At 50.9% G+C, this 11,691-nt stretch overlaps 1 protein-coding gene across 4 annotated transcripts; it reads left to right on the top strand.

The window, feature by feature from the left end:
• The first annotated feature begins 904 nt into the window (after window positions 1–904).
• Window positions 905–11,337, top strand: Sp7 (Sp7 transcription factor 7). Of its 4 annotated transcripts, XM_006520518.4 has the most exons (4): window positions 905–1,222; window positions 1,414–1,518; window positions 1,699–1,726; window positions 8,538–11,334. In XM_006520518.4, the coding sequence occupies exons 2-4, from the start codon at window positions 1,439–1,441 to the stop codon at window positions 9,801–9,803; spliced, it is 1,374 nt and encodes a 457-aa protein (XP_006520581.1). In that variant the 5' UTR covers window positions 905–1,222; window positions 1,414–1,438; the 3' UTR covers window positions 9,804–11,334. The 4 variants fall into 4 exon arrangements, with proteins under 4 accessions (XP_006520581.1, XP_006520582.1, NP_001335134.1 ...); XM_006520519.4 differs by lacking the exon at window positions 1,414–1,518; NM_001348205.1 differs by lacking the exons at window positions 1,414–1,518; window positions 1,699–1,726 and having other exon boundaries at window positions 972–1,222; window positions 8,538–11,337.
• Window positions 11,338–11,691: the final 354 nt, after the last annotated feature.

Here is an 11,691-nt window from a genome sequence, read left to right as displayed (position 1 = left end):
ACAGGCACAAACACATATATGCACACACATATATACATACATATACACACACACATGCACACACACATACCTAACATACATATATATACACATGCATACACATACACACATCCATACACATCATATACACTCAGGCACACACATTCACATATCCACACAGGCACACACACATGCACACACATACATACATATACACACACTTACACATACATATACACACTCACACATATGCACACACAGATACATGCATGCATACACATACACACAAATGCACACTCACACATACACACATACATATATACATAGGCACACACATACACATATATACACAGGCACACACACATACACGAACACACATACATATACATACATTCACATATATGCACACACATACACATATACACGCATACACGTACACACAAATGCACACTCACACATGCACACACATACATAATATACACACTCTCACACATGCACATACACACATACATACACATACATGTGCATGCACACACACAAATACACATGCATACATCCACATTCACACAGATGCAGACACAAATGCACACACACACACACACACACACACACACACACACACACACACGCACACTGCCACCCTGAACTAGTGGTGGCTAAATGAACAATAAGTCTCCATCACCAGCTTGGGGGGAGGTAGGTGGTAGTGTAGGTGCCCCCATTGTGTGATCATGTTCATTGTATGAGTTTGTCTGTGTTCATTCATCATAGTGACAGTCCCCATGTGGGTAGCAGAGAGTACGTGTGCATGCATCATCTCCGTGTTTGCTCATGAGTGTGTATGTCAGTGTGTTCCAGTCTTTCTGTGTGAGTGTCGTCCCCAATCCCCCATCCCCCCCCCCAGATCTCTAATTAGTGGTTTGGGGTTTGTTCCTTTTCCCTCCTGTTCCTTTCCTCAGCAGCGCGGCAGCAGCGGCGGCAGCCTCGGTGGTAGCAGCAGCAGCAGCAGCAGCAGCAGCAGCAGCAGCAGCAGCAGCAGCAACAGAAGCTGCCGCGCCGCTGAGTAGCAGCAAGGACTCCGAGTCAAGAGTAGGATTGTAGGATTGGATCTGAGTGGGAACAAGAGTGAGCTGGCCTGAGAGAGGAGCAGATCCCTCCCAGCGCCCTCAGGCCACCCATTGCCAGTAATCTTCAAGCCAGACCTCTTGAGAGGAGACGGGACAGCCAACCCTAGCCTACCCAGGTACAGACACTGGGCAGTTCTGGGGGACTGCCCACAGATGCCTATTGGATTCCTGGGGTATGTAGGACTCCCGGGTCTACCAGCCCTTTTCACCTTTCCCCATAGCACCCCCAAGGAAGCTCTGACAACTTGCCCATATTCCTGTTTCCCACCCGTCCCCTGGGCACCCCCTTTTCTTCTCTCCCTCCCAGATCCCTTCTTTGGGGAGCTCAGCAAATGGAGCAGGAAATTTGGACCCTCTGCCTCCCTCTCTCGCCTTCCTCATTGGATCCGGAGTCTTCTCCGCTGGGAAAGCTGTAATTAGAGGGTGGATCCCTACAGACAGAGAGCAGCCCCCCCACCCCCACCCCCCAGTCCCTTCTAACTTTAGATCTCTTCTCTCCCATTCTCCCATTCTCCCTCCCTCTCCCTTCTCCCTCTCCCACTGGCTCCTCGGTTCTCTCCATCTGCCTGACTCCTTGGGACCCGGTCCCCAGCTCGAGGATGGCGTCCTCTCTGCTTGAGGTAACTGTTCCCTTCCTTAAGAAACCAGCTACAATCTTCCTGGTCCTAATCCATGCCTACCCCACCCCCTCGGCTCACATCGACAGGAGCTGCAATGCTAGTCACTTCCAGGGTCCTCCTCATGAAGAGGAGTAGGGTCCTGGGAGGGGCAAGCAGAGGGTACAAGCAAGGAAGGGGAACATAGCCAGGGGTCAGAGGGCAGTCAAAGAAGAAAGCCAGGACCACGAAGGTCAGCTAAGCCACTGGCTGTGGGAAGTGAAAAGGCATTGGAGACAGGAAGGAGAAGAGATGGGCAGGGAAAACAGGTAGGCTGACAGCGGATGGTGTCTGAGTGAGGACGGAGAAGACTTCAGCTACTATTCTTTGGGTTGGGGGTGTACCATGTCTAGGGCTCCCACATTAAGCAAGATCTGGTCAGGTCTGTGTTGAGGAAAGAGCCTGGTCTGTTAGCTGGTGTGTGGGAGAGGAGGAGGGCAGTCCTGCATGTGGGGGGCTGGCCAGGGGAACTGAGCCCAGGACTGAGGGGGAAGCAAGGAGGAGGGACAGGGTCTGAGGCCGCTTGCCCGGCTCACAAATATTTAGCTTTCAGCCAAAGACAAACTAAACTCTATTTTGGGAGTGGGAGGCTCCAGGGAGGACTGGGCCACTTCCCCTCCAGGCTGGGACCCCAGCAGCTTTCCCTTGCCTCCCTGTTTCTGAAGATGAAATAACCAGGGTACCGTGTGAGTTTGGGGTCTTAGAAGCCATGTACTTTGTCGGGGCTCCTGGGGGACCCAAGGCACAGAGTTGGAAGGAAGGACTCAAGCCACTCAGAGCCTGAGTTCTTCCACGTCTCATAATGTTTCCGTGTCACCATCTCTAGGCTGCCTTCAGGGTATCTCTGAAGGAATCAGGGGTGAGATGATACCCCTTGGATGTCAGTGCCCTCCGGTAGCCTCAAATTGTCCCTATTCTTGGGGCCTTATCTCAGTCCAGTGTAGCGGCACAAATCTTTAATCCCAACACTTGGGAGGCAGAGCAGAAGCAGGTGAGCTTGAGGCCAGCCTGATCTACATAGAGAATTCCAGGATAGCCAGAGCTACATTGAGAAACCCGGTCTCAAAAACAAACCAACAAAATCTCTGTTCTGGGTGCCCTCACTCAGGTCCCAGGAGTGACTAGTCTTTGCTGATTGACTCATCAGAAAGCTGACTAGTTCAACCTGAAGGAGAGAGTGTGTGTGTATGTGTACCTGCATGTACATATGCACAAGAGCGCATGCACACACACAAGCTGGATCATCTTAGTACTTAGTCCAGATGAGAAATGGTGTCTGTAAGGCTATGAGATAAGGACTTGATGACTGAGTTTGAGGAAGTGCCATACAAGCCAGTGGGTGGACATGCTCTATAACCAGATAACCCAGGAATATTGATCTACTTTCAGCTGCATTGTTTGCAGATTGTTATCATGCCCCTTTCCCCATCAGACTCTAAATTTATTTATTATTATGTAAATGTATGACCATGGGCACATGTGTGCCACTGCTCCTGTGTGTGGGCCAGAGGAAAACGTTTGGGAATCAGTTTTCTAATTCCACCTTGGATTCTGGGAATTAAATTCAAGTGGGCAGACTTTCCTGGGAAGCTGCTGAACCTTTATCATCATCATCATTACTATTACTGTTGTTATTATTATTAATTATTTTTACTCAACAGACTATGTTGCGCTATCATTAAACAATAGTTTTGAGGAAGCAGGAGGAGAGAGGTGCATATAAGTCTTGGGTCTGCCCAGGGCAGTAATGGTGTCAATGATATGGACAGCATGCCTGCCCTGCCAGCGTGGCACTCGTGCCTGGGGGAGGGGCAGTTCAGAGACTTTCTGGAAAGACACAGGCTTGGGGAAGCATTTGGCAATGGGATGTATCATGGATGCTAGGTTTTCAGGTTCCTCTACTCCCTGTGGTCCACCAACATAAAGACACCCCACTCTCTCCATTTCTTTCCTTTTTCCTTCCTTTTAATCATTTATTATCTATTTATGTATGTATTTATTTATTTATTTATTTTGAGACAGGGTCTTTCTTTATAGCCCTGTCTGTCCTGGAACTTACTATGTAGACAAGGCTGGCTTCAAACTCAGAGATCTGCCTAGCTCTGTCTCCCCAGTGCTGGGTTACCCGGCAGTGTCTGTTTCTTTTACCTAGTTTTTAGGGTCCTGGGTACTTTATCTCCTCCCCAATGCCTTGTGAATCTCTCTACCTGCTATGAGTAGGTTCTCCAGCAGTGGGAGGAGCTTGAGATTCAGAGGACAGCAGCTGTTGGTGGTAAGGGGATCAGGGAAGAGGGAGAGATGGGGAGAAAAGGACACTAGGCAAGAAACTGATAAGCCCCCAGTGCTCAGTGCTAGGGTGGTTGCTCAGCAGGGAAGGGACCTGGGCTCAATTCCTAGCATGCTAAAAGATACGCATGATATGATAAAAGAAACTAATTTAAAACAAACTGCAAAGCTGGGTGAGTGAAGAAAGTGGGGAGAAAGCTGGGAGCTAGGAACAGGGACTTTGGGTGTTCAACTTATGTAGTGGCAGTCCCATCTCCCTCCCTCTCTCCCTCCCTTCCTTCCTTCCATCTAGCCTCTGAGACAGGGTTTCTCTGTATAGCCCTGGCTGTCCTGGAACTTGCGCTGTAGACCAGGCTAGCCTCAAACTCAGAGAGCTGCCTGCCTCTGCCTCCTGAGCACTGGCATTAAAGGCCTGCGCCAGTACTGCCCAGCTCAGCTATTTTCATTTTTTGAGACAAGGTCTCGCTATGTCTGTCCTGGAACTCCGGAATAGAGTTAGGGTTAGACTATTTGGACTAGGCAGGCCTCAAGCTCACAGAGATCTGTCCTTCTGCTTCTGAGTGATGGAATTTCGGGCAGGAATCACCATGCTGGTCTAAGCCTATTATTTTAAAGGGTGGTGGAACAAGAATAGGGACTGGGAAACGGGAAAGTGGGTATCCTGGGTACTACAAGGTAATACATATGATCAGGTATAGGCAGGAGCGCATGCTCAGAACCCTGGACCCTATTCCTCAGTTCTCACAGAGAGAGCAATCAGCCAGAAAAGGAAACTGAGGGTATGAAGGAACTTAACCTCCAGTGCTTGGCTCCCGGAGTTGTCCAGTACTTTGGTTTTTCTTTCTGGCCTCCAGGGGCCGTGTTGGCCTTGCTCCCCAAAGTCGGGGTCTCATGTCAGTCTAGGGTTGGCTGTCTTCTTTCACCCCTCCCTCCCTCCCCACAGCTGGGTGGGGTCCCTGGGCTTGGCTGAGGCCCTTGTGGCCACAGTGTGAGGGCCGGGCAGGCGGGGGACCGCGTCGGCGTTTTTAAAAATAAACCGACCGCAGGGAAGCCACCGGAGCTGGAGCTGAGCAGGGCCATGCTGGGCAGAGGGGGAGGGGGCAGCAGCTAAGGGGAGAAGGAGGGAGGAGTGGCCTGGTCTGGTCCGGGGGTTTTCTGGGGCCCTTTGCCATGGTGGGTTTCTCTTGGGTGGGAACGCTACGCAGTCCTCCTCCTCCTCCTCCCTCTTTCTTCACCTCCTGTGTTTTCCTTAGCTTTTCTGGCCCAGGATCTCATACCACCTCTCCTTTGTTTATTCTGCTTTCCTTGCTCTCCCTCCCTTTTGTTTTTTAACTTTCCTGTCCATTTCTGCCTCTTCATGCAAGCTTCTCTCCCTTAGGGTCCCTCTTGCTCTGTTCTGCGGAGCTTTGCATGCCAGTTCCTCCTCGGGCACAGCGGACTCTGTGCCCCATGGTTTTGGATCTCTTGTGTCTTTGAACCCCCATGTTGCTACCTCTCCTTCATGCTAAGTTCGATTCCTGCCTCCCCCCGCCCCCCAGCTCTCCCTTGGCTTGGACCATTAGAGGGTCCAGGGAAAGCCTTACTGGGAAAGCTCAGGGGTTGGACAAGGTTTTGGTGGCTCTTACTGGGAGCCCATAGGATTGGCAGGATATGAGAGAGAGAGAGAGAGAGAGAGAGAGAGAGAGAGAGAGAGAGAGAGAGAGCGAGAGAGAGAGAGAGAGAGAGAGAGAGCGAGAGAGCAGAGAATTGGGCAGGAGTGTAGTATAGTGATTACACATACCTTCACTGGAACCTTGAGACACCAGTGTCACCTCTAAGACTTGGCATCACATATCTGAGAGCCCTGGATTCTCTTCTCCTTCATATGTTTTTACCAGACAATTATATAATTGACTTTCTTTCTTTCTTTCTTTCTTTCTTTCTTTCTTTCTTTCTTTCTTTCTTTCTTTCTTTCTTTCTTTCCTTCCTTCCTTCCTTCCTTCCTTCCTTCCTTCCTTCCTCTCTCTCTCTCTCTCTCTCTCTCTCTCTCTCTCTCTCTCTTTCTCTCTCTTTCTTTCTGACACAGGGTTTCCCTGTAGCTCTGGCTGTCCTAGAACTCGCTGTATAGACCAGGCTGGCCTTGAACTCAGAGATCTGCCTGCCTCTGCTTCCCCAGTGCTGTGCTCAAAGGTGTGCACACCTTTTTTGTTTTTATTTTATGTATGTGGGTGTTTAGCCTACATGCATGTGCGTACATCATGTGTGCTCCTAGTGTGGTCTGTGGATCCAGAAGAGGGAGTAGGATCACTTGGAACTGGAGTGACACATGGCTTTGAGCTGCCACATGGGTGCTGGGAATCTAAACCCAGCTCTCTGGAAGAACAGTAAGTGCTCTTAACTGCCAAGCCATCGCTCAAGCCCCAATGGTTAGCTTTTAAAAGATGTTTAGGGGGGCTGGAGAAATGGCTCAGCAGTTAAGAGCACTGACTGCTCTGCCAGAGGTCCTGAGTTCAATTCCCAGCAACCACATGGTGGCTCACAACCATCTGTAATGGGATCTGATGCTCTCTTCTAGTGTGTGTCTGAAGACAGCTGCAGTGTACTCATATAAATAAAAAAATAAATCTTTAAAATAAAAAAGATGTTTGGTAAACACACATACACACATAGAGGGAGAGGAAGGGGGGAGAGAGAGAGAGAAAGAGAAAGAGAGGAGAGAAGAGAGAAGAAGTGTGTATGGTAAGGGTACATTTCTGTGAACGCCATGTCAAAGCATCTGAAGAAGTCTGAGGACAACTTCTTTGTGGGAGTTCTCTCCTTCTAGCACGTGGGTTGTGGGGTTGACTTCAGGTCACCAGGTTTAGTGGCAAATGCCTTTACCCATCAGGCCTTCTCGCTGGTCCCACAAAATCAAGCTTTTGAAGGATGTCTTATTCTTTCTCTTTTTTTTTATAAGTCAATTTGGTTGAACCCCAGGACCTTGTACATACTAGCCAAGGATGCTGGAGTGTATTTCTTCACAAGAGGTTCTGATTCTAACCTACAGGGGGTACCAGGAGGTCCTGAGGGTGGTCAGATTGGTCATGGCAGTTTGGTAGGCACTAAGGAGCTATTTCTTTCTTTTTATTTATTTATTTATTTATTTATTTATTTATTTATTTATTTATTTATGAGACAATGTTTCTCTGTTGAGGCCTGGCTGTCTTAGAACTTGCTCTGTAGTCTAGGCTGACCTTGAACTCATAGAGATCTGCCTGCCTCTGCTTCCGGAGTGCTGGGACTAAAGATGTGTGCCACCCCTGCCTATCTACCTCTGTGTTTCTAGCCCCTCTACCCCCAGCCCATTTTCATGTTTTTCTCCGTCCACAGGACTGAGTGGGATGGGAAGGTGCAGATCGACCCCATGCACTACGCCTTGGGAACACTGAAGCTGTGTCCAGGGTCTTAACCAGCTCCCCGTCGCGGGGAGTCCCGAGGACTCTGTATTCTTTCACTGCTCAAAGGGACGCTAGCTGGTGGTGCCCAGTGCCTGCTTAAAAGGCATTCTTGCCTCACCACAACCCCCGGCTTGGCTGAGGCCCTGTTCCCTCTCAATGTCTCAGTGTCTTCTGCTGTCCCTTCCTTGAGCTTCCCGGATTCAGAGTGCATGCCAAGAGATCCCTCATTAGGGACATGTAGACTTGACCTCAGGGAGATGAGAAGACAGCGGCTCCTTAGTCAGGAGCTGAAACAGAGACAGGGAATAGAATTGAGGTGAAGACAGGAAAATCTGGAATGAGGCCGGACATTGTCCCCAGCACCACTTCTCTTTGTGTCCCACACCACTTTCTGTGGAGAAGGTGTGGAAGATGGTGTCTTTGCTGTGCTCACCAAGCTGGTCTCAAAGACTCCTGGGCTCAGCCTGCAGAGAAGCTAGGCTTGTTTGTTTGTTTGTTTGTTTGTTTGTTTGTTTGTTTTTTGAGTCAGGGTCTCTCTACATAGCTCTGGCAGTTCTGGAACTTACCATGTAGGCCAGGCTGGCCTTGAACTCCTGCCATCACACCAAGCCTGCTTTGTGTTTGGAATTTGTGATGTAGCTGAGGATGACCTGAGGTTCTGATCTTCTTTGCCTCTGTCTCCCGAGAGCTAGGGTTATAGGTGTATGCTACAATACATCCAGGCTATAATCCTCTTGGAGTCCCTGGTCGTAGCTGGGTTTCTGTCTGCTTCAGATCCACTTTCCTAGGTCAGGACCTTTAATCTCACCTCAGCCAGCTGGCTGCTTCTTTTATGTCAGCTCTTCCTCAGAGACACTTGTACACCCCTGTTGATTCCACAGGAGGCTCTTCTTCCTGTCGGCTGTACTTGCCAGGCCTCACTGGCATACCAGTCTTGCCTCTATACCCTCTCCTCTCTGCCTCTCCCTAACCTCTGTGCTGGTCTCAGACCTATAGCTATGCCCTTCACTCTATCCTCTCTTCCTCCCTCCTAAGCAGTGCCTCTCTCTCCCCCCCCCCCCCTCTCTCTACAGGAAGAAGCTCACTATGGCTCCAGTCCCCTGGCCATGCTGACTGCAGCCTGCAGCAAATTTGGCGGCTCTAGCCCTCTGCGGGACTCAACAACCCTGGGGAAAGGAGGCACAAAGAAGCCATACGCTGACCTTTCAGCCCCCAAAACCATGGGGGACGCCTACCCAGCTCCCTTCTCAAGCACCAATGGACTCCTCTCTCCTGCAGGCAGTCCTCCGGCCCCAGCCTCTGGCTATGCAAATGACTACCCACCCTTCCCTCACTCATTTCCTGGGCCCACCGGTGCCCAAGACCCTGGGCTCCTAGTGCCTAAGGGGCACAGCTCGTCTGACTGCCTGCCTAGTGTCTACACTTCCCTGGATATGACTCATCCCTATGGCTCGTGGTACAAGGCAGGCATCCACGCAGGCATCTCACCAGGTCCAGGCAACACACCTACTCCTTGGTGGGACATGCACCCTGGGGGCAACTGGCTAGGTGGTGGTCAGGGCCAGGGTGATGGGCTGCAAGGGACACTGTCCACAGGCCCTGCCCAGCCTCCACTGAACCCCCAGCTGCCTACTTACCCATCTGACTTTGCTCCCCTTAACCCAGCTCCCTACCCAGCGCCCCACCTCTTGCAACCAGGGCCCCAGCATGTCCTACCCCAAGATGTCTATAAGCCCAAGGCGGTTGGCAATAGTGGGCAACTGGAGGGGAGTGGTGCAGCCAAACCCCCTCGGGGTGCTGGCACAGGGGGCAGCGGTGGATATGCGGGCAGTGGGGCAGGGCGTTCTACCTGCGACTGCCCCAACTGTCAGGAGCTAGAGCGGCTCGGGGCAGCAGCGGCTGGGCTGAGGAAGAAGCCCATTCACAGCTGCCACATCCCTGGGTGCGGCAAGGTGTACGGCAAGGCTTCGCATCTGAAAGCCCACTTGCGCTGGCACACTGGCGAGAGGCCTTTCGTCTGCAACTGGCTTTTCTGCGGCAAGAGGTTCACTCGCTCTGACGAGCTGGAGCGCCACGTGCGCACTCACACCCGGGAGAAGAAGTTCACCTGCCTGCTCTGTTCCAAGCGCTTTACCAGAAGCGACCACTTGAGCAAACATCAGCGCACCCACGGGGAGCCAGGCCCGGGACCGCCCCCAAGTGGCCCTAAGGAGCTGGGGGAGGGTCGCAGCGTCGGGGAAGAAGAAGCCAATCAGCCGCCCCGATCTTCCACTTCGCCTGCACCCCCAGAAAAAGCCCACGGAGGCAGCCCAGAGCAGAGCAACCTGCTAGAGATCTGAGCTGGGTAGAGGAAGGTCTCCAGCTCCAGGGTCCTCTTGCCAGGCTCTCTTGGCGCGGTGGACCCATTGGTTGCCCCTCGCTCTCTCCTATTGCATGCTATACTCTGGGGGCTCTCTCTGTTCCCCTAGGTTATCTCCTTGCATGTCTCCTCAGTTCTTCTCTCTTTGTCAAGAGTCTTAGCCAAACTCCTCTCAGGCCTTTGCCAGTGCCTAGTTCCTATGCTCCGACCTCCTCAACTTTTTCTTCTCTGCCCCTGTTCTTCACAGCTTCCATCTGGCCTCACATCATTTTCTCATTAACTCGTTGCCATCTAATCTTTCTGCTTCCCAATCCTATTTGCCGTTTTCCCGAAGCTTCCAGGCTGTCGCCTCGATTCCCCCTGAGCTTTGTGTTTTCTTTTTTTAAACAAACACGATGATGATGATGATGATGATGATAATTTATTGCCCCCTGGTGTTCTTCATTAGGAACCAGAGTTAAGGAGATTGGTGTTAGTAACCTGGCCGGGAGCAGAGTGCCAAGAAGGGGGAAGTCCAATGGGGATCTGATCCCAAAGATGGGGTGACCCCAGGGTCAGGGAGGCTGCCCCCAGCCTTGAGTACTTAACCCCTATGCGCCAGGAGTAAAGAATAGTAATAGTAATAATAATAATAATTCTATTTATCTAAGTTATGATGACGGGTCAGGTACAGTGAGCTGGAGAGGGAAAGGGATTCTCCCCGCCCCCAAGGAAATTCTAGTCAAATGCATCTCTGTATAGACAAATGATAGTGGAGACCTTGCTCGTAGATTTCTATCCTCGAGGTCTCCGAGAGTTTCTTTTTCAGTTGAGTTTTGGGTTGTTCGGCCTCTTTTAGAGTTTCTGTGGGTGTCTCTCTGTTAGGCAGTCACTAAGATCCCCAGCCCCAGCCAGAAAGCTGTGAAACTTCAAGTCCTATGGCGGGGAGGACTGGAATGTACCCCAGTCCTCTCGACCCGACTGCAGATCAGGTTCCTCCCCTGATCCTCTTCTCATACCCTGTGACCTCACCAGGTTATCCCCTTGTCGTCATGGTTACAGAGAGCTTGCAGCTGCCATCTTAAACGTGCTCTTTGGGGGAGAGCCCACCTAACAGGAGGATTTTGGTTTGGAGGTGCCCCTCCTGAAAAAGTAGGTGGGCAAAGGCTTTCTCTGGGATCAAATTCAAATAAATCAAGTATTTATTGAATGCTTAATATGTGCAAGGCCTGGTGCCTAGAAGCCACGAGAAAGAATTTATAACAGGACAGAAGTCCCTAAACTAAACATCCACAGGCCCCCAATCTAGGAGGTTTCACTCCATTCCAGTGACTTTTAAAGCCGCTTTGTGCCTTTGAAATGCCTTTCCTGAGATTTTTGGATCTTCCTGTTCTGTCCCCTGCTCCTTCTAGGCCCCAAGATAAAGGGTAAAGCCATGGAGTCTGGGAAGAGCATAACGTCGTTGACGGGATCGTCCCTTTGTGGAATCTTTCTTTTTTTTTTAATTTAATAAATAAAAGTTCGATTTGAAATTGTGTCTGGTGAGAAAGGAGGGAAATGGATGGGCTACGGGACATTTCCTTAGCAAAGCGGGGACTTCCTCTGGTAGATATTTAATCCAGCACGGTTGTGCTTCTCACCAAAGGTTAAAAAAAGCGGGAGGTGGGGGTGGTAACACTTGGTCGGCCTGGCTCTCTAATGGAGTTGAGTTTTTAGTCGATTAGGACAATCTGCAGAGTCAGGAAGGCCGAGTGCTTTCTTCCGGGGCGATTTCTCAGTCCACCAACCTTGGTCTGGGCAATGATCCGGCCGGAGTATGAGAACTGGGGTCACAGTATGGATTAGCGCGCAGCGCAGCCCCAGCGCGGCTGTGGTGAGACTCCCGGCTG

Source organism: Mus musculus, chromosome 15, assembly GCF_000001635.26.
Source record: "Mus musculus strain C57BL/6J chromosome 15, GRCm38.p6 C57BL/6J".
Taxonomy (NCBI): domain Eukaryota; kingdom Metazoa; phylum Chordata; class Mammalia; order Rodentia; family Muridae; genus Mus; species Mus musculus.
Note: the sequence above shows the minus strand (reverse complement) of the source record. Positions and strands in the feature narration are given on the sequence as shown.

What these genes read in the sequence shown, in the direction of transcription:
- Sp7 (XM_006520518.4), top strand. Translation starts at nt 1,439, where the DNA reads ATGGAGCAGGAAATTTGGACCCTCTGCCTCCCTCTCTCGCCTTCCTCA. An exon ending in TCTTCTCCGCTGGGAAAGCT is followed by an intron (nt 1,519 to 1,698) that starts GTAATTAGAGGG and finishes CCCGGTCCCCAG; the next exon opens with CTCGAGGATGGCGTCCTCTC. An exon ending in TGGCGTCCTCTCTGCTTGAG is followed by an intron (nt 1,727 to 8,537) that starts GTAACTGTTCCC and finishes CTCTCTCTACAG; the next exon opens with GAAGAAGCTCACTATGGCTC.